This window comes from Eucalyptus grandis, chromosome 8, assembly GCF_016545825.1.
Source record: "Eucalyptus grandis isolate ANBG69807.140 chromosome 8, ASM1654582v1, whole genome shotgun sequence".
Lineage (NCBI taxonomy): Eukaryota > Viridiplantae > Streptophyta > Magnoliopsida > Myrtales > Myrtaceae > Eucalyptus > Eucalyptus grandis.
Genome location: NC_052619.1, coordinates 11,953,932 through 11,976,170, shown reverse-complemented (window position 1 = coordinate 11,976,170; position 22,239 = coordinate 11,953,932). Strand labels below are relative to the sequence as shown.

At 41.0% G+C, this 22,239-nt stretch overlaps 2 protein-coding genes across 2 annotated transcripts; both read left to right on the top strand.

Annotated features, from left to right (window-relative positions):
- Nucleotides 1-2,346: 2,346 nt before the first annotated feature.
- LOC104456496 (cytochrome b561 and DOMON domain-containing protein At4g12980) lies at nucleotides 2,347-5,018 on the top strand. The gene is made up of 3 exons (XM_010071302.3): nucleotides 2,347-3,086; nucleotides 3,845-4,099; nucleotides 4,493-5,018. The coding sequence occupies exons 1-3, from the start codon at nucleotides 2,460-2,462 to the stop codon at nucleotides 4,805-4,807; spliced, it is 1,197 nt and encodes a 398-aa protein (XP_010069604.2). The 5' UTR covers nucleotides 2,347-2,459; the 3' UTR covers nucleotides 4,808-5,018.
- Nucleotides 5,019-10,250: 5,232 nt separating this feature from the next.
- On the top strand, nucleotides 10,251-21,511 carry LOC104456495. Its single transcript, XM_010071301.3, has 14 exons — nucleotides 10,251-10,812; nucleotides 12,882-12,991; nucleotides 13,477-13,539; nucleotides 13,624-13,813; nucleotides 13,973-14,080; nucleotides 14,163-14,293; nucleotides 14,477-15,041; nucleotides 15,919-15,984; nucleotides 16,137-16,213; nucleotides 17,061-17,342; nucleotides 18,559-18,895; nucleotides 19,031-19,183; nucleotides 19,632-20,168; nucleotides 21,062-21,511. The coding sequence occupies exons 1-14, from the start codon at nucleotides 10,543-10,545 to the stop codon at nucleotides 21,245-21,247; spliced, it is 3,075 nt and encodes a 1,024-aa protein (XP_010069603.2). The 5' UTR covers nucleotides 10,251-10,542; the 3' UTR covers nucleotides 21,248-21,511.
- The last annotated feature ends 728 nt before the right edge of the window (nucleotides 21,512-22,239 follow it).

The following is a 22,239-nucleotide window of genomic DNA, read 5'->3' as shown; positions in this document are numbered from 1 at the left end:
GACAGCACTCCATTGCTTTTTTGGCAACACTGAAAAAATAAAAGTTTTACTCGTACGTGTCCGATCCTCAGTGCCCCGAAAACAGATCTTCCGTTAGGACACTGTTTTTTTTTTGGTCGAAAATTAGGACACTTTGTTCGGTTGGGTTTTTTTGGGATGGTCCGTCCAAAAACTACTCTATCTTAAGGTTCGTTTGGGAGTGGCTTTGCTAAGCCACTTTGGGCATCCAAAGCCCTTTGGGCTTAAAAATGGTATTTTGAAACTTCTTTTGTAAACATATTTGGAGAAAAGTGAGTTTTTATAAGACTGAAAGCCCAAGGTTGCCATAGAGCTGCCTTGGACATTCGGCCTTCTCGGAATGCTGAGTAGAAAATAAAACAAAAATTTATCTTTGCCAAATATTCTCACTAACAATTCATTTTTCCGGTTTTGTCCTCATGGCTATTCACCTTCATCTTCGTTGAGGTTAGCCAACGAAGTTGTGTGGAATTGTGAGGGGCTGGTGACGAGTTGGACAGAGCTCGGCATGAGGCCGGTGTGGTCATGGCCATTGTCTGGGGCCATTCATGTGACCTTGGCAACCCCCTGTTTGAGTCACATTGTCGCGACCTTGCTGCCACCCAGATCTGAGTAGCCTTAGGTCTGGCGTGTGACCTCCGGTGACCACCTAGATTTGGGACGCTGCAACTAGATCGAGCGGCTTTGGTGACCTCCGCACTGAGGTCGCGGCAAAGTGGGCCGCGCGACCTTGCTACAACCTGGATCTCGCAATCTAGGTCGCCGCAACCAGATCGTGTGATCCGGGTCTCGATCACCCTTACTGGACCGCTTGCCCCTCACTAGCGATAATCGGCCAAGCCCTTGGCGAGCCAACTCTCTTTTTTTTTCCTTTTTTTTAATAACAAAAGTCTTTTGCAAAGTTAATTTGTCAAAACACTATTTTGCTTAAAGATACTTCAAAATAGATTTTCACAAATACGATTTACCAAACACAATTTGCATTTTGAAAAACTCATTTAGCTTAAGGATCTTTACATTTTCTCAATGACTTTCTCCAAAAGTTTTCCCAAATGCACCCTTAGTACATATTATCACCCTTTTAGGTAAAACACTGTAGCCTTTATATATACTTCGAAAGACGTACAAAAATAAAAAGACACGTAAATGCCAAAATTTTCAAAATGTATACTTAAATACATTTTTTTTAAATGGGCACTCAAATGCCAATTTCTGTGGGGCTTGCTGGAAATCTGATGTTGTGTTATTTTTAATGATAAAATTTTTTTACATGACTCTCAAAAATCCGACGTGACTTGCTGTCGATACTTAAGTATTTATTTCTTTTATAATTTTAGCACTTAAGTGTACTTCTTGAAAGTATTGGCATTTATGCGTCCACCCATATCAAATTTCGGCACTTGAGATGTCTAAACCTTTATATACTTCTAAAACTTTAAGATCGTGTATGGTGGTTGGGATAAAATTTATCCTATGTTTGAATATTCATAATAAGAATTTTTTTTTTCTCAAATAGCAACCTTCTTAAATTAACAAATTTAAATTATATTTCAATATAAGTAATATTTGAATTCTAACATAATAAATAAATAAAATAACAATTTATTTTTATATTTAATCTTATTCTTATTTATATTTTCCAATTTAATTATATTTTATAATATAAATTAAACATATAAATATATATTTATGTAATATTTTATGTATTTTAGTGTTTTAGGTATATTAGTGTAGTTTTCTATTTAATAAAATTTCATTAGAGATGATGGAATGGGAAGAAAGAAATAAAAAAAAATTATTCTAAAAATAAAGGAATAAAGCAGATAAGAGTGTCGTGAGAGATTTTTATCAATTATGTTTATGAAATTTGTAATTTATTTATATTGATATGCTGTCCATACAAAACATTATATATGATATGACATGAATATAACTCATTTTATTGTTATACCTACCAAATATTGAATAAAATATAATAAAGTCCCATAAATTTCATATCTTATAAAATCCAATCTCATTATAGTTAGAAATCCAAACCACCAAACATAGCTCAAATGAATTACCAAACATTTATTTCTTTCCTCGTCCCCGTTTGGGCAAGGCTGTCTCCGCCCATAATTTCGCTTCCAGTCCCCAAAAATTACTCAGGAATTTCCCGTCTCCCCCTTCCCTATCTCTCTCTCTCCGCAGCTTCAGCTTCAGCTTCCTGAAATGGTCCGGTCCCACCGGCTCAAAAAAAGGAAAAAGAAAAAAAACCGGAAGTTCAGTCCTCCCCCTCCTCCTTGTTTTCCATGTCATGTCCATGTTTGTCCTTCTATAAAGTCTTTGTCTCTCTCCGTCTCTCCGTCTCCCTCTCCTGTCTGAACCGTTAGTTCGCACTCAGGAGTCGGAGCCGCCCCCTTCTCTCTCTCTCTCATCAATGGCTTCCTCCCTTCTCATCAATGGCAACCCCTCCTCCGCCGCCTCCCCGCGGCGGTCCCCTCCTCCTCCTCCTCCTCCTCCTCGCCCCCGCCGCCGACGCCCTCGTCTGCTCCTCCCAGAAGTTCAGCAACAACGTCCTCTACTCCACCTGCCTCGACCTCCCCACCCTCTCCGCCTCCCTCCATTTCTCCTACGACGCCGCCAACTCCTCCGCCGCCGTCGCCTTCGTCGCCGCCCCGCCCAAGGGCGAGGACGGCTGGGCCTCCTGGGCCCTCAACCCCACCGCCACCGGCATGTTCGGCGCCCAGGCACTCATCGCCTTCCGCGACGCCGGCGCCATGACCGTGAAGACCTACAACATCACGTCCACCACAGTCAGGGAGTCGCCGATCTCGTTCGAGACGTGGGAGCGGACGGCCGAGTACAACTCGGCCGACGGCACGATGAGGATCTTCGCGAAGATCAAGGTGCCCGCCGGCGACCCGGCGAAGCTGAACCAGGTGTGGCAGGTGGGGTCGAGCGTGACGAACGGCGTACCGGACGCTCACGCGATGGCGGCGGCAAATCTCGGAGCGAAAGGGACGCTCGATTTGGTCACCGGGACGACCACGGCCGGCGGCGGCGGATCCACGATCAAGAAGAAGAATGTGAGCCCGTGCTATTATAATTCACTCTTCTCTCTCATTTTTTTTTGCCTTTTTTTCGGTTTTTTATTAGCGGATTTATTTTTGATTTTTCTTTCTCGTGTTTGTTGTGCTGGGTTCAACGAGATTCTGCGCTCAAAATTTCTTTTTTCTCTTCTTCCTTTTATCAAGACATGCATGGGTAGATCTGAGGTGGGTTTCAAGTGGTTGGGATTTTTACGGGGATTTCTAGGAGAGGTTCTTCGTCCGTGTCTGTCTTTCATGATCAGAGAGGAGGAGAATCTTTTTTCTTTCTTTTTCTTTTCCCTTCTGCTTTTTGCAAATTTTCCATAAGCGGGTAAAGAAGAAAAGGATGCGTGCTTAGATTACGGCCCGTGAGTAGAGATTTGACTGAGGATTTTTCATTTCTCGGTTTTTAGTCTTGCTGCAATTGAGTGGAACAGGCGAGTTATGTGCAAAAGTCCTAGCATTCGAGAAGAAAAAAGATGGGAGTGAAGGGAGAAACTATGGTTCAGCGATTAAGCCTCTGTCGAGGGCGCTGATGAAGAAGCTTGATTGTGAACGGATTGCTTTCCTGAATTGAGAGTCGATTTTTCGATGGACCCGTGTCGATGGGGAAGCTTGTTCTTGTCGATTTTGGATTTCGTTCACCGGAAAGGATTGTTTAGAATATGTTTGAATTTGGATGTTCTGTCGTCGATCATGTCTGCGGTTCTAGTCCTTACGATGACCCTGATGTTAATCTCTTTCGCATTTGTTAGATCCATGGAATTCTCAATGCTGTGAGCTGGGGGATCATGTTCCCGATCGGAGCCATCATCGCGAGGTACGTGAGGGCCTTCCCCTCTGCCGACCCGGCATGGTTCTATCTCCACGCCTTTTGCCAGACCTCGGCCTATGCAATCGGGGTCGCCGGCTGGGGAACCGGCCTGAAGCTGGGCAGTCAGTCTACGGGAATCCAGTACACTGGTCACCGGAATATTGGGATCGCCCTCTTTGCTCTGGCGACGGTGCAGGTAAAATTCCCCTCCCAACATCGACCGTAATTCCTTTTTGGTTCCTTTCCTTGGACTGTTTTGAGTTGCGTCTTGTTATGGTTGGGACGACATTGATGTTTACGGCCCTCTAGAGATGCTGAATCCCAAAAAAGAAATAGACCATAAAATTGGACTGGTATGGATTGATGTTTATCTACACGCGATCTTAGAGATCTTCGAGAACTGCAAGTTGTGGAGATACTCTCTGATTCCGAATGAAAACATACTGCGAGACGAATTCTATATGCAGATACTTGCGACTCTTGCTGATATGGAGCGAGAGCGACGTGACATGTAGAGGTCTGTAATTTTGTGCTGATGCGTGTGTATCGAATGCGTCCGATGTTGATTTCTTCGTCTTTGCCTGGGCAGATATTTGCGTTGTTCCTGAGACCGAAGAAGGACCACAAGTACCGGTTCTACTGGAATATCTACCACCACGGCCTCGGGTACACCATCCTCATCCTGGGCATCCTCAATGTGTTCAAAGGCCTGGACATCCTGCAGCCCGACAACAAGTGGAAATCGGCGTACATCATCTTGATATCAGTACTGGGCGGAGTGGCCGTGGTGTTGGAACTGATCACGTGGATCGTCGTCCTGAAGAGGAAGAAGTCGGGCGAGCCCACGAAGCCGTACGACGGATACAACAATGGGCAAGGGAGGCAACAACCGCTCGCCATATGACCAACGAAGCAGGGCAGCGCCGCCGGCGGTTCGGGTCACGTAGGGTCCGCTGCACCTCACGTACAGAAAACGTTACTAGCCTCCTTATCTACCGCAGAGTCTTCTCTATATGTCCGTCATTCATAGTTCTAGCCTCTGTATAATACGACTCTTGTTCGACGCCGGGTTATTCTTTTTGCAATATATATATTCACAGGTTGTGTAGTGGCCATTTTCTCTCCGTTTGTTTACGCCGCGCATCGTTCTTCTTTTCTAGGTCGTCGTGACGGCTTGATCTCCTGATTAACTTTTTGTGCCCGGCCGTGGTCCTGCGACTTGTAGGATTTCTAGGGCCTAGACATTGTCAATCTTCGGTTGAAAGATGAAATTCCTTAAAACCTTGTGAAGAGGAGTTGTGTTTAGGATGCATTTGGTAACATTCTTGTTCTTGGAATAATTTTTATTAATAAATGTTTTTTTTTTCATTTTTATTTCTAAGGATAAAGAGGTTTTTTTTTTCTCTTTTAAATTTATTTTCTATTCACTTGTATATTTCAGGGAATAAAGTAGTTAACGTCACTAAATGATTTTTTTATTTCTTTTCTATTTCAGATTATAAAAGAATAATAAAAAAGAATAATTACCAAATAAATCCTTACTCTTTAGTTATAATCAAGACGCAACAAGACGCGGATTGCCATTAAAAGTTAGTGTGTAGTCAAAATAGTTTCGGACCATTTCACTAGCTAAAGCCATTGCCATTCGAGTGATTCGGGTTTTGCATAATGTAGGCGATGGAGACAGCCACCATGGGGACATCAATGGACCTTGCCTCGTGCCTTTGGCAATACTTTACCTTAAATCAAAAGCATGCTCTATCTCCGACTAACAAAAGCTGATGGGGACTGTCCTTCGTCGGTTACATTTGGCGCCACTCTCGACCCGCGTGGTCTCCACGGCGAAAGCATTTCGGGGAAAAATTATTCGGCTCGATAAAGGGATCGCGACTTCTATGCCTGCGAATCATCAAATTAGATGCGTGGCTATTTTAAATTGAATGTCCTAATCTTGACTTAGATCACGACTCGGTTCAACGCGGATATTAAAGGAGGTTGCGTCGCATCGTGTCGAACGCCTAAAAAGAAAAGACGGGGCAGCATGGGAAGTGGGTAACTAAGGTAGGTGAGTGATGGAACGAGGTGTCGAAGTTTCAAAATCGAGCTTAATAAAGCAGAGCTCCGAAGCACATGAAATAAGCACAAAAATCAACTCGTGACCCACTGCCGGGGCCTAATCTAATTGATGGATCTTCTTGACTTTCTATCAGGCGATGCCAAGTGGTTGTTGGAGTGCTTTCGCTTTGGCTTTCATTAGTTGCCCTCTTTTGCCTCTCTCTTTGCTTTTTGTAAAAGTAAAATGGCACAAATAATTATCCAACATTGACTCATTATTTAATGTGATACTTAAACTTAAGTCAACATGTAATATCCTACATTGATTTTTAATTTATTCGATGTGAACCTTGAATTTTTAATATATGTTCAAACTAAACCCCGTACTCCATGGAAATATTAATTTAAATTAATAGAAGAATAACGTTGGATAGTTTTGCATCATTTAGGAACTAATTTGAATATTTACAAAAAATTCAGAAATCATATTAAACGAATTAAAAATTTAAGGACGATATTGTATATTAGGTTAAAATTTATGAATTATATTGAATAAATTAAAAATTCATAGATTACATTACATATAACCGAAGTCATTTATGTCATTGTCCATACCATACGTGTTTCATCATTACCTCTTTATTTTCTAGGATTCTCGTGTAACATCTGTCCTCTCCGATTGGGACGGCATAAACTTATTTCAACTCATCGGATGAATCACAGCTATTGATATTACGGCGATCATCAAATTTAGCTGACTTGCGCTTCATCTAAATTTCTCATGCCTGCCCAAAGTTTTTTCTTAGGGGGGAAAAAGAGGTCGCTTTTACAGTTCATCTCTTCGTGCGCGTTGGGCGGGGTTTGGCAAACGTCGCGTGTAGTAGTTAGCTTGTCCCTGTCTTCTTCCTGTGGAGAACACGTGGAGAGAAGAGTCGAGATTAACGCGGGGGCGGAAAGGGCTAAAGCCTCGAGGGCAAAGGGCATGGTCAAGGCCACCATAATGATGGGGAGACTCGTAGGAGGGTTTATAACTTTTTTTTTTCCCTTTGTCTTAAAGACGAACCAACTTTCTTGTAAGGAAAATCCTATTATAATTCGAACTGTCTCGGTCCACGTGATGTCGCGGGGATCCCTCTCGAGGCCTCGATGCCGGTGATCATTATTTTGGCGTACTTGTTTCTTGGTCTGACTAAATACTAAATTTCCACAGGACAACACCGACGTCCACGGCCATCGGTGACTCGACCGACCGTTTTTCCAAGTCGTCTGAGAAAATGAACTAATTTGCATGCGGGCACTCGATTGGAGCGCTCATAGAATCAATTGAACCCCTCAATGCCGCCTAGAAGATATCATTAGAATCATCCAAATTAAAAGTCATGAAAAGCCACAAAAAACTTTAAACTATGTTCAGCATAACACATTCATTCAAAACTTCTTTTTGACAATAAAAAACCTAAATTGATATCCACGTGATATATTTATTCTAAATTTTTTACTTGTATGTCACGTTTACCAAAAAACCGAAAATTCTAATATGTTTATCTCAAATTTTGAGATAAATGTGTCGCATTAATGTATGTTTAGGATTTTTGATATCTTGAAATGTGTTATAGTGAGCATGATTTCGATTTTTATTTTACTTTTCTACTTTTTCTCTATTTGTTTTCCTCGAGCAACTTCTTAGACACACATTCACGTAGGAGCTGTGGTTTTGGGCTTTTATTACTAGTGAAAGTGCAAATTGAAGAGGAGAAAATAGGCATTTCCGTTCCATTGAAGGAGACGACGTATGCTGACTTTTTGTATTTGTCATCATTGGCAACTGGCATTGCATGGACAAAAGCAATTTGCTCACAAAAGCTGGTGGTTGAGGGGCATCATGAGCAACGAGAATGGAGTTTTCTCCTCATGCGAGAGCATGGGAGATGTTGGAACGCATGAAAAGCATCACGATCATTTGCCGCGACAAAATTATTTACCCATGATCCATGGAATGAATTTGGGACCGCGGTACTGAAGAACTATGTTTCGCGATCTTTTCTCTTCGCTTAATGATCAATTGATGCCTCGATATTTTCTAAATTTTAGCGTCGAACAGCTTAAATTAAATAGCCGACGGTCACGATAGTGACTCTTGCCGAGGGCCAATATAATCCATCAATCGCGGGAGTTTGTTTTCAGTGCTCGACTGACCGTATTGGCTCGATGTCGATGTTTACCCCAAAAAATGATTCATGAGTTTCTGGATAGGAGGCAAGTCGCGTTGTGCGGGTATATTATATGTTGACCCGGAAGATCCGGGTTAGGCGAGGGTTCGGCGGCCGCGTGGCCAATCATTCACGGGGTTCGTCTCGTGTCCCTTTTGTTCGTTTGTTAAGAAGTCGAGCGTTGAAGTGCACGGATGGAATCATGCCGATTCGGAGCCTCCGATACGTTTTTGGCTTTTTGGCGTCCTCCCGTTGACGCTTGCGGGGGACCTCTTTCAATCGAGCGAAAGTTTTCTCCTTTTGTCTGCTAGTAGTGCTAGAAAGATCTCTAGCCACGTCATGGTGATCGCCATGTGACGTGCAGCGCTACGTCACTTTAGCGTCACTCGTCCGTCATCTCTCACTGCCGGCGAGCCAGCATGGGCTTGGGCCTTGATTCTCTCGGTTTGGACCGGAGTGGAATTTGGGCTTGGGGGAGTCAGCAAGTTTCTATGGTAGTCCATCCTCATCCAATTCCATCCGCCCCCTTTCTTTCTTTCTTTTTTCTCTTTTTTTTTGGTCCAGAACATTTTCTCCTCCGTTAGTCTGTCAAGCGGAAAATTCTTGTCAATCAGGTGAATCACAACCATTAATTTGGTGGGGGTATGATGGACTCTATGTTGGATGGCCATAATTTATCGTTAATAGCAGATTGAGTTTATACATTTTTTTCCCTTTGAACATAAAAAGCCCAAGATATTATGCTATTTATATAGTTCTCTTTGATTTTTCATATTTATGTTTGTCTTTTTTATTGTATGTACAACCAAAAGGATGGAGAGAAATGATCAGCGCTACTATCCACTCTAAACCTTACATAAAATCCTAGACTTGCTACAAAGTATTTGGTTTCAAGCCATGATTATTCAGTCCATCTGGGAAAAGGTATTAAGTTCGATGAACCCCATTTGAATGCCAAGAGGTCTCACGACACGAGGCGGCAAACACCCGAGATACGAGTTAATCGGGAATCCACTCTCGACACGGCTCCAAACTCACAGGTTTCGTGGTCCCCGGGATGCTAAGCCGCCATGCCCCGCTCAGTCAAAAGAAGGCCATTTTTGCCTTTTTCCTTTCGCCGGAGAGGACAACGACATGTTTTAATGCGATGAAGCATCGAACAGCGACGCAAAGCTAACGGTCGAGCGGCGGGGAGAGAGACAGGGCAGGGGCCGCAGGCGAATGGGGCTTTTATGAGGCCGGCGGTGTGGAGGTGGGTTGTGTCGGGGGGATGTGGTTTGTCCGGCCCATTTGGAAGTCGATGGCCCGCATGTTTCCAAACGAGAGTTTAGAGTTCCGGTCTGCATGCGGGCCATTTGAGGGCCCCCGCCTCATCTTATCCATCTTATCCCCCGGGGGGCGGTGGTTGGAAGATCCGGTGGCCGGCAACGGGAGTCCTGCCTTTGATTCTTGGCCAGGGCCGCCACCGAATGAGGTGGTCAAGGCAGGGCTCTTGGCTTGACATGAGGTGCTCTCTCTTTTCTTTTTCATGTGTGGTGTTTTCTTTTTTCTTCTCTTTTTATATAATTTGAGTTTAGATAAGAGAGTTGAGTGATATGATTTGTTGGTAAAAATAGGTATTTTCTTAGGATTTAATTGCATTTTTGTAGCACTTATAAATAGAGGTGTGCAAAACGGGCTGTCAAGCCATAAATCACTTGGATTAGATCGTATTGGCCAATTTGGTCCAATTTTGAGAAGTATTGGTCTAGCTCTCAATTCAAAAGAAACTAAATTGGACAAAACAAGATTAAGTAAATATATTTTTTATTTTATTATTTTTCATAAAATTAATAAAATGTGAACTAAATATCATTTGGTTATGCGAAAAAAAGTAATGAAAAAAATAAATAATCGGTTCCAATGGATTGGAGTAGAATCAGACCGGTCAATCCAATTCCCAATCGGACCAGGTTTTAAATTTTTGGAATGGGACCGGATTGGAACCGACCATCGCTACTCGTGGATTCTTGCGCACTAATTCTTTATCCAAATCTTACATGCTAAGTCGGATCGTCGGGACGCGGAAGGCGAGTACCGCAAGCAAGGCGGGGGAGAAAGAGAGAGAAAAGCACAAGATCGCAGAAGCAAATCTCTCTCTCTCTCTCTCTCTATCCCTCAACACTTCTCATTTCGCAATCAGATATAACCGTCTCGATTTATTTTTATTCCTTCGCATATTCCCTCCCTCCTTCTCCTCCTCCTGCGATCAGACGCGCTTGCTCACCTTCGACACGATACCTTCCTCTCTTCTTCTGTCTCTCTCTCTCTATCTCATCGAAATCCGGAGGCGCCGATACGGAGAGGGATCGCGGCGTCCGGTCTCCGGCGCCCCATGGAGGCGGTGCAGACGCGGGTGGAGGCCTGGATCAGGGACCAGCGGGCGCGGCTCCCCAAGGTGGCGTGGGGCCCGCTGCAGTGGCCAATGCGGTGGTGGCCGCCGTGGAACGGCCACGAGAGCCGGGAGCAGCGGAGGCGGATCCAGCAGGAGTACGAGCGCCGCAAGCGGCAGCTCCAGGATCTCTGCCTCGCCGTCAAGGCCGACTCGGTCGCCGAGGTGCAGGAGATCCTCTGCTGCATGGTCCTCTCCGAGTGCGCCTACAAGGTACGGTACGCTCGTTTCCGCGTGGTTGCGATCGGTGCCGCGTGTGGCGCCGTGGCCTTAACTCGTCGGGAGTTGAGTTCGGCTGGCGTGTTCTGCTGCGATTATATTGCCATACCGTTGAAATTGAGGGGAGAGAGTTTGTTTGTGTTAGTGAATCTGGAGAAAATAGAGTGACATTCGCTTGACTTTGGTTTGGAGCTGGTGGCTGACTCCGGGCATGTTTGGAAAGTTATCTGGGGAAGTTGCGGTTAGTTTAGCGCAAGAGAAATGGCGCCATTGCTTGGGAATGAGGCATTCCCGATTTGGAAAGCTTTGTAAACCAAGGGCTGGTTGGAGCTCTTTATTAGTGTTTTGTTAGTGACTACAGTAGTTCAGGGTCTGAGGTAGAGTGTCTTGTTGCTTGGAAGTTGAGGTCCTTTTTTTTTTTTTTTTGTGGTGGTGTGGATGTTAGTGGGGATGTTATTGCGGATTGGATTTCCATTATGTGGAAGGTGGGATGGAACGTGCAAAACTGAGATTATATGTTCTCCCAGAATCTTTTAATAGCTATGCTGGATGGTCTATAATGTTAGCCATTCTAGGCATGATAGAGATTGCGCGTGCGGAGTGTATGAGGTGTCAAGTATTGCTAGGAGTCAGCATTTTGACTGGATTTTGTCTTCAATTTTTGTACAACTGTTTCAGCATTCTTGTTGTGCCACGAGGAGTAAGGGAAAGTGATCGTTATGTTTGGTTTCTTTGTGTGATTGTCATCATCCCAAGATAAGCTGTAGAATGCTTGGAATGATTTGGACTTTGGACTTCAATGGGGGATTATAAACTCGGCAACTAAGAAGCAACTTGGAACTTGCATGCACATCACCTGGAAGAATTAAATTAGGTTCTATTGTTCTTTTGGGGACTAGTCTAAAGCTTTTACTTTGATCAGATTGTCCCTGTAGCACTGTACCCCCCATTCTTAGAGTTGATGTCTTTGTATACTTCCGATCCATCCATGGTGACTTTTTACATATGGATCCATATAATGGAGAGAGTAGTCTTTGAAGGCTTAGTGGACAAACAAAGAATGGGGATATTGAGATGTAAACAGGGATGATCTATTCACAATGGAATAGTTGGGACGGTTTGGAGGGAACCATATGCTTGATCAGAGCCCATTTTTTGGTCTAATTGATGGGCTCTCGTCTGGCATGGTATCTGTCATGACGCAAAAGTGACAAGTTCTTCTTCCCCATATATTTGTAGTCAAGAGTAGGAAGTTGTTGGCTAGTTACTGTAATAATCTTTTAATAGCTGAAAGGGGCTTCTGGCCTGGTGTCATAAGAAGAAAGTACCTAAATTTCTTCCCAAAATATTTGTAGTCAGATGGTGTCTAGACAGTGTAATTATTTTATAGCGGGAAGGTGAACCTTGTTTACCTACAACACTGAAAGAGTGGATGGTGGATTGGGTTGATAGACTTTGTACTTGCTTTCTCAATAGTTGGATGGAGTATTAGGAGTGTGGTCTGAACCGAAGCTGGAGTTTTTGGTTATAGTTCTTGATGATTAGTGTGTAGTTGCAGCAGAATGTAGCAATATTAAAGTTATACATGAGAATTAGTTTTGTTAAGTGTTAAGAAATATATTTTGTATACAACATTGTTGGCCCCTTTCTTGTCATTTTTTGTTCTAACAAGAAACCGCTTGCATTTTGGGAAAAATGATCCTCTCATATGATACACTAGGGGTTTAAATCCGGAAACTCTCCCTAATTACTATTTTACAAGTTTTAATATTCTAGTGTTCCAACCTTGGGTCATTTGGTTGATGTCTTTCATCCATATCCTATTTAATTAATGTGGTGGACCTGATGCGAGAGAGTGTTATGTGCTTGTTATGTGATCGCTTAACCAGAAAGCCAGTTTCACATGACTTGAAAAGTCCATTAGTCTTGAAATAGAAAGTTGAAGCAAGAGCACTATAAGCAAATTCAAGAAAAGCCAGTTATACATAACAATATATGTATATCTATATATTTACTTTGTGTATCTGTATGGAGAGAAAGATGACATAATTTTCTTTTTGCAGAGGCCTTCTACAGAGCTTGTTCGAGCTGTAAACAAATTCAAGGCTGATTTTGGAGGACAGGTCGTTTCTCTGGAGCGTGTTCAACCTTCAGCAGATCATGTTCCTCACAGGTTTTTCTCTTTGAATATTGTATCAATACGGCCATTACCTAACTGCATGCATTGCATTTCTTCTTTCCTTCTGATATGATATGTGAAGTACACTTTCTCTTGATGTCTTATAGAAATGTTTAATATTCCGCGAGAGAATAACAGAGTCTAGATTTTAATGCGTTTTGTGCTTCCATGCAATCATTTTATCCAATCTGACAGTACACATACTGAAGATCACTGCATTGGTGCCCCTGTTAGATGACTTTACAGTGCTTCAGTAATCAAGTGTTGTTGCATATGTGGCTAGCCTACTGCTTCAGGGCTCAACTTTCATCCCCTCAAACTTGCAATCCTGTTCCTGTGAATGAAATTAATTTCAAGATTACTTTTTAATTGGTAAAACTGCTTGTCATTAAAATGGTGCATTTTTTTATGGCTGTTGTCTTTTTAAGCATTCTTGCCTATTAATCTGTCAAGTATCTCCACTCCTCTTCTTCTTGCAGGTACTTATTGGCTGAAGCAGGTGATACATTATTTGCTTCCTTTGCTGGCACAAAGCAGTACAAGTATGTACAATGAACAATATAAGCATGCATTAGCTCCTTATCTGGTTCTAACAGTGTTTTTTCCCTTGAATTGCCATGTTGAAGGGATGTCATGGCTGATGCAAATATCTTGCAAAGTGCTATTTTTCATGATGATGTGGACGATTCTGAAAGTATTGAAGTCACCGAAGCTGTCCAAGTTGATGGTTCGAAGAAAAGTGTGGAAGATTCATCAAATTCTGTTGGGATTAGGGTTAAGCAGCCAAAAGATGTGCCTAAACCAGCAGCTCATCGGGTAAGATGCACATTGAAGTTCTTAATACCTAATTTCTATAGCAGATCTCAGCTAGTCTGTTAATAATATCTATCTTATGCTTTGTTTTATTGCTTAAACTTTCTGCCCAATACCCATCCTGTTTTCACTTATGAGGGTCATAATTGTCTTATCGTATAGGGGTTTATGGCTCGTGCCAAAGGAATACCTGCTTTGGAGTTGTACCGTCTAGCTCAGAAGAAGAAGAAGAGGAAACTTGTTTTATGTGGACATTCACTTGGTGGAGCAGTAAGTACGGTCAGACTTTTAGTTAACTAGATGTGCTTTGCGAGACTAAGATCCAGTTTACTTCCCTCTCCTGTACATTTAGGTAGCAGCATTGGCTACGCTTGCCATTTTGAGGGTTATATCTGCTTGCTCTTCATCAAAGGAAACTGAAAAAGTTCCAGTCAAATGCATAACATTCTCACAGCCCCCCGTTGGAAATGCTGCTTTGAGAGAGTATGTTGCAGAGTTCTTCTGCCGTGATTTAAGTTGATATTGGGTTGTCGCTTTCCCTTCATCTTTCCACATTCTTGCTTTTGTTAATGACCAAGATTTTTTAATGTGCTCTGATTGATATATTGGTAGACACTGTAGTTCATAATGTTTCTTAGAGCCTTTTTTTTTTAATGTTCCTTTCAGCTATGTCAATACAAAAGGGTGGCAGAAGTACTTCAAGAGTTACTGTATACCGGAAGATTTGGTGCCCCGTATTTTATCTCCTGCTTATTTTCATCATTATAATACTCAATTGCCATTGACACCTACTGAAGGTGATGCTGAGGGTTCCCAGAATCTAATGATGAAACGAGAGGGACCGAAAGAGAAATTAAAGAAAGGAAATGACGGTGAACAGTTGGTTCTGGGATTGGGCCCTGTGCAAAAATCTTTCTGGAGACTTTCAAGACTTGTTCCCTTGGAAGGCATGAGAAGACAATTCAACAAGTTCAGTGTAAAGCAAGTTGATTCTTTAGAAACATCTACTAAGAATCCTGCAGTGCCTGAAGATGAAGTAATCGAAGCAGAGTCTCTTGAGATCCAAGAGGGTTCTGATGGTATTTCTTTAAAACCATTCTCTGACATAGATAAGGGGTCACCAGATACGACAATGCCCGGAAAGATGATGGAAAACAATGGCAAGAAAGGTGGGGATAGCAGGACTTGGCGCAGGGTGCCTTATTTACCTTCATATGTACCATTTGGGCAGGTGTGTTCTGGTGCTGAAGTTTTCATCTTTTGCTCTCTGAGATTTAGCTGGAAATCTGAGTGCAAGGGTCCCCGGGGGATTTTTTTAATAATAGTAGAGGTACTAAGAAAGTATACCATAAGTTATTAACTAAGTAATGTGGTAAAGTCTTATTAGGTATTTAAACAAGCCACCTGCTTTTGGCATATGCCTCACTTGTTTAAACACTCACTTAAAGTTTGAAGGCTTTTTAGTACTTCCAACATATATATTATCTGGGTAGATGATACACTCCCTTTAAGTTTGGACACCATTGAGTAATATTAACAACTTTTAGTGGACTTTTAGTACTTCTAGCATATGAGATATTTCGCTAGATGATTGAGTGTTCGTGTTGTCAGCTGTCAGGTTCAATTGATCCTTCTGTGGAAAGTAGTGGCATGAGTTTTAATTTAACAATGGAAAGGATTACATGTGAATCTGGATCAGTGTCTTTGGTCAATGGCAACTAGTTGGTTTAAGGTTTACATGTCAATCTACATCAGTTTCTTTGGTCAATGCCGACTGGTTGGATCCTGTTGGTTAGCTGCCGACATCAAGCATATGTCTGTATGTGGTCATAAGACATTCCTTTAAGCACCAGTAGTGTGTCAGTTTTTAGACCTGGTAGGAGCATTTACGTTGTGGTGGGGACGTCTTGATTGTTCAGTAAGCTTTTCTTGTTTTCTTGACGGAGTAATGGAGAGTGTTAAAAGTAACTTTATTTTTGTGGTTGCTCATCTGTTGGAGAAGCATAGTAGCATTCTTGTTGCTTTGCTTTTTATCTGTCTCATAGGCTTTGCTCATTTCAAGTTCTTTCTGATAATAAAATTATCTGGGAATTTCTGGCTTATAACAGTTGTATCTTCTTCGCGATATATCCGTGGAATCACTGTCAGGAGCGGAGTATTCGAAGCTGACATCGGTACGAGCTTTTATTGCCATGAAATCGCTTCTTATGTTTGGGCAATTAGTGTAGTTGTGATATTTAATGATTGTTCTTTTTTCTTCTCGAGTGTTATAGTGTCTTGTAGGATCTCTGATCTTTTTTGCTTCTTCTGGCAAAGGCATTTTCAGGTTAGATCTGTGATTGCAGAGCTAAGAGAACGGTTTCAATCTCATTCTATGAAGTCTTATCGATCTCGATTTCAGAGGTAATTTGCCAGAGAATCAGAACCTACCCTGCTCATCTTATCAGCCATTGACGTTCTAACAACTTTAGGATCTGTCAGTTTCTATCTTTCTTAAATTTATTATTGTTTTTCCCATTTTTGCAGCTTAAATGCATTTTTGTTTTCTTGCCATAATGTGGCATTATGTCTTTTCATGTTGTTCAACTAGGAGTTCTCTTCCTTACATTGAGCATCTATTCTTTTAAGGTCCTAGATACTTTATTACAATGGTTTAAGGCAAACATGACATTTGAAGTTCTTTTAATTTGGCAAATAAACACAACATATGAAGTTCACCTTATTTTCTTACATTCTTATCCTTTTTGGGTGGAATCTGCTTAACATTTGAACTCATTTAAATCAATTTTTAAAGCTTGGACCATATTTTGAGGCATTTTTGGAGGAGCTTAATACCTAGAAGATGCGTTCTTATTTTGCATATTAAGGACTTGACAAATGTATGCTAAAATGGTTACTGCAATATTCACATTCTCCTAAAATTCAGTGTATCATATTTTTCGATTTCCAGCAACGAAGTATATTTTCTCTTAACATTTTTGAAGAAAGATAGTTATTCACTGTTTTATTCAGGTATAACTCTTTTTGTATTTCCTTTTTGGGGAAATAGTTTTACTGGTCATCCAATTCTGCTATTGTTGTGAGCATATTTCTGGCACTAGTGCCTTTGGGTCTTTTTTGGCTTATCAACACGAATTGTTGGTGACTTAGGTTTGTATTCGGAAAAGGATGAGCAAATGGATCAAGGATTGATGGTTTTACTTTTGCTACCCTCATGTTGTCATTTTTTAAGTGGTCTGTTCCTTGGCAGGATCTATGACCTTTGCATGAGCGATAATGCCTTAGCTTTCCTAGGAAGAGAACAAATGCAGCAATTCCCTCATCTACAGCAATGGCTTGGTCTTGCTGCTGCTGACACTGTAGAGCTGGGGCACATCGTAGAGGCCCCCACCATTCGCTCGGCTACTTCAATTGTTCCTCTGGGTTGGAGTGGTAGTCTTGGAGAAAAGAACAGAGAACCATTTAAAATAGATATCACTGGCTTTGGTTTGCATCTGTGCACCTTCGTACATGCTCAAGTGAATGGTACCTGGTATGGCACATTTCACCTCATATTATATACACTGGACTTTCCATGTCGGACTTTTTTTTCTAGTTCTTTCTATTTTCTAATTTAAATTTATTGAAAGTAAAGACTACCGTGAAATGCAGTGATAGTTCTATCAGCCTCATGTAGAAACATAAGAAGCTCAATGGTGTTTTATCATGAAGTGAAACATGTACCCACTTATGCTGCATGGGATCATTTATAGTGAAGTGTAGGTTGATGTTCCCCTCTACTGGAGATTTGTAACATGCATTTGCCCGATTGCTTCTTTAAAATGCATCTGATGTGAAATGGTGCAGGGCAATTTCTGTTCCACGAGCATTTTAGCGGACCTTCTGGGATGATATGTATATATGGTCGTGGTGTTATTTATTCTAGCATGAGGTTTATATATTCGATCCATTAACTGTTGCATTTATTGGCTTTTGGTACCTGTTATGGATTGAGACTTGAGTGACAGAACATGTGAAGTAAAGACTGATGGCAAACTCACATTACCGATTGCCATTATTTACATTAGTGGTTCTGACAATTTTGTTAAGAATATTTCCTTGGATAGAAACATCTTTTTCCAAGCTGAGTTGTAGCTTCTCCTGGCCGCCTGTGGGATATATTTGGCCAAGTGTCAATTCACTAAATCAGTTGCTTATAGGTGGATGATGGGAATTACGCCTATGTTCAGGAGCTATTTTTCTTGCAACCTGTGTTCCAGTTTGTAAATAGTGGTTTCTTGGAAAATATTCAGACTGATTAATGGTTCTACAATTTTTGTAAAACCCCCTAGTGTAGTCAGCCTAAATATGCTTATGATGTATAACTTCCAGACATGTTAGTGGAAGCCTTCATTTTCTACTAGCGCAGATTTTCTACCGGGAGCCATGACAAGTGGCTTCTGATAGTTTGATGTACGAGGAGAAGATTGAGCATATATCCTGAGCACTATGATTACTTCAATTAGCAGAGGGGATGGGCTCTGAGTGTCTAATGCTTCTTCTTCTTCTTTTAGCAAAAGTTGCTTTTGTTTATAATAATGGTAGTGGACATCTTCCTCACGCAACATTGGTATTTTGTTTTTTATCCCCACTTTTGTTGCGCTCTGTCTCTATTTTTTTTGGTGTTAACATTTGTGTGTTCACTTTGTCATTCTCAATCATTTACCCTCTTTGACAATTGTTCGCTCGACTTAATAAATCTTCTACAGGTGCTCAACAACGGTGGAGAGTTTTCCATCTGCCCCATCATATTCTTCTGGTCATGATGAGCGTGAATTACAAAAGATGCGAGTCTTAGTGGGCGCTCCATTAAAACGACCCCCACAGCATCAGATTGTTGTAGACCCTTTGATGCCCCCATTTTCTTCGATCCGTTCAGAATCTGTTAAAATGAATGTCATGCAAAACTCAGATTCATCAAGGGAAGGGAGTTTCACGTGTCCAGCCGATCCAATTGATTTGTGTATATTCTGTACCAGCGACTTTACAACTGTCTCCAGGGAGGTTCATCTTAGAACTCGGAGAGTCCGACTGCTTGGCCTTGAGGTAGACTTGTTCTCAATAATTCTTAATATCATTGTGGTACTTGTGTCCGTGTCATTCTAATATGTGCAACTTATACCTTTACTCAGTTTCTTAAGCCAAGAATATCACTAAGTGTTGCATATACTTTCGGTGCAGGGTGCCGGTAAAACTTCTCTATTCAAGGCAATAATGGGACATGGCAGAACAATGACAATTGCCAATATCGAGACTCTGCTTCCAGAGCCTGACGTCCAAGAAGCCATTGCTGGTGGCATTTGTTACTCGGACTCTGTGGGAGTTAATCTTCAGGTAACTCTTTTGCTTTCCAGTTTTCCTTTCTTATCACAATTTTTAAGAGCCATTATAACTTTTCATAAAGTTCATGCTGTTGTGTAGACCCACAGATGCAATATAATCAATATTTGTGGATTGATAAGATTGTTTTGATACATTATTTCTATTTGCCATGAGTATCTTCTAATTACCTAACAATTTTGGCATTGAGCATGATTGCCTTCTTTGTTTCTTCTTAGCTTCATGAAACTTTTGCTGTTGACAGAAGCAACGTGTCCCCTCCCTCCTTTCCTCTCTCTGTCCCAAGCCAGCTTCAATGAGAATCTAGCTTCTTTCTGTTTAATTGAACTTGTTTCTTTTGTTAATTGTGTAGTTGAGTATTATTTTTTTTTGGGTAAAGAGTGTAGTTGAGTATTTTTGGCTCACATTCTCCTATATTTTTTATATTTTTTATTTGGTGCAGGAGCTGAAAATGGAGACCTCGCGATTTAGGGATGAATTATGGAAGGGAATCCGTGACCTTAGTCGGAAGACAGATTTAATCGTGCTTGTGCATAATCTCTCCCATCGAGTCCCTCAATCTAACAGTCCAAACGGAATGGAGAAGAGGCCAGCTCTCTTATTCTTGTTAGACGAGGCTAAAGCTCTTGGAATCCCTTGGGTTCTTGCCATAACGAACAAGTTCTCCGTCAGTGCACACCAGCAAAAAACAGCCATTGATACTGTTCTTCATGAGTATCAAGCAATGCCAAGCCACACTGAGGTTGTCAATTCCTGCCCATATGTCATGCCTGGTGCTGCAACCACTTCTCTGTCTTGGAGCGCAGCTACAGGAAGCTCTGATGGGCAAGTGAATACACAAAGGCGAATCTTTAATCCAATTAACCTTGTCAGGTTGCCTTTCCAGAGGAAGGACACTGTTTTTCCAGTTGAGGGAGTGAACTCTCTGTGTCATCTTATCCATAGAGTGCTTCGGAGCCATGAGGAAGCCTCTTTAGAGGTAAACTACCAAAAGATTATTCTCTTCATATTTTGAATTGTATGGTTTTCTGGGAGGAATAGTTGGAGAGTATGCTGACCTGGTTTCCTCGTGTGATTAATCAATTTTTTGTCAGTAAGCATAATTTGGAAATCGTCATGTTAAATTCCAGTTATCTTATCATAATGATGACTATAGATTAGACAAGGTCTGACATATAGGTTTTCTACTGGTTTTGCTTGGTGCAGGTCTTACCCTCACTTCTCTTGCTTAGTGATATACAATCTGTCATGAAAAATAGTTGCAAAGGACTCATTTCTCATATTACTTTGTTCAAAAGATTATGCTTTATCAGCTTATAAATGAAGTTGGTTTATTTTCAGTTTAGTGATCGAGTGTAAAGTATAAATGGAAATTACTCCAGGGTCAACCTTCCGGGTATTGTGCGGACATCTGATCATTTCAGAAGTTCAGTTAACCTCACGTTTATGAATCTGTTGTGGTTTTGCTGTCACAAATAGTACTTGCAAATGGGACACTAGGATTATATTACTTTGTTCTCTTTAGATATATTAGCACGTCGATGCGGTTTGTTTGGTTTCAGAATAGTGATCAAGTGCGAATCAAAGATGGAAATTATGTAGAAAGGGTCAAGCTTCCAGGAATTCTGTGGATGTTTCATCATTTTGGCAGTTCAATGAATACCACTTTCATGGATTGCTGTTCTCGTTTTAATTTCTTTCTAGTTAATTGACTTTTGCATCTGGGTCATGTCCCATGGTACCACTTATATGAAGAGTATATGGTTTTTAAAAAGCATGGCTGCCATCATACCATAGTCTCTTTTCTTCTGTATCACTTTCGAATCCTGGAGCTGCTTCTTACGACACTGTTTCATTTGAATTAAATCACAGGAGCTTGCAAAAGAAAGACTTGCCATAGAATTGGCTCGAGAGGGCGCCATGTCAATTGACATGGGCCGAGATGATCAAAGTAAGTCCTCTTTGTCAGCTGCGACTATTGGTGCTTCTCTTGGAGCTGGTCTCGGTCTTGCGCTGGCCGTGGTCATGGGTGCAACATCTGCCTTGAGGAAGCCATAGGATTGGTATGTCGCAGTGTATTTTCTTATGGTTAGCTGTTTATCTAGATGTGAGGTATAATTTACGTTAGGTGATGAGGTAGGCTAGAGGTACTAGCTGCAATTGGCGGGCCATTGATTCATTCTATTAATGTAAATTATTCACTGCCAAGAAATGTATTTCCTCTTGGTTCGTGCCCAAGTTTTCTAACTTTAACATGTGAAGCTCTCTTCAGCATCGCTCCATTTCTTGTGTTACATTAAGTAGGCAGCAGCATCTTCTCTAGATTTCTGCAGTTTTTATTCTCTAAGGACGTGTCCGGGTCGACTTGTAGGTTTCATCTTTGCTTAAGGGTCAATATCACGAAAAACTTCAAATTAATACACTTGTAAATAAATTTACCTAAAATTAATTTTTTGAGCAGAAAAAATCCTTGAACTAATACATTTGTGACAAATTAACCTTTTGTTGGTTTTCGTTATATTAGATTAATAACACGAAAAACACAAATCGGTATACCTATGACAAACTAATACACTCATCAACTTTTACATGTTATCCAATTTAGCAATTTGACGGTGAAATTTAATGGAAACTAATAAATGATAAATAGGTTAAAGGTGTATTAATTTGGAAATTTTTTGTGGTCGAAAAATTAGTTTTGAATGACACAAATGTACTGACTTGAGGTTTTTGTGGTATCAATCATTTATTTAAGGTGCGTATGATAACATTTATATTTTCAAAAATAATTTATATTTAATTTTTTATTTATTTCTGTTATATGGATAAATTTTTAAGCAAAAGAACGCGTTTAGTAATTATACAAAATTTGTATTCTTGGAATAAAAATGTATTTAGTCGTTGGCCTTGGCCATCGGTGGACAATCAACTAGCAAAAGAGGAGGATGAGAAAAAAAAGAAAGAAAAAAAGAAAGAGCAAAAAAAAAATACAAAATAGTTTGGGTTTGATTCTTGATTTGTTTCTAGAAATAAAGAGGCAATTTTTGTTA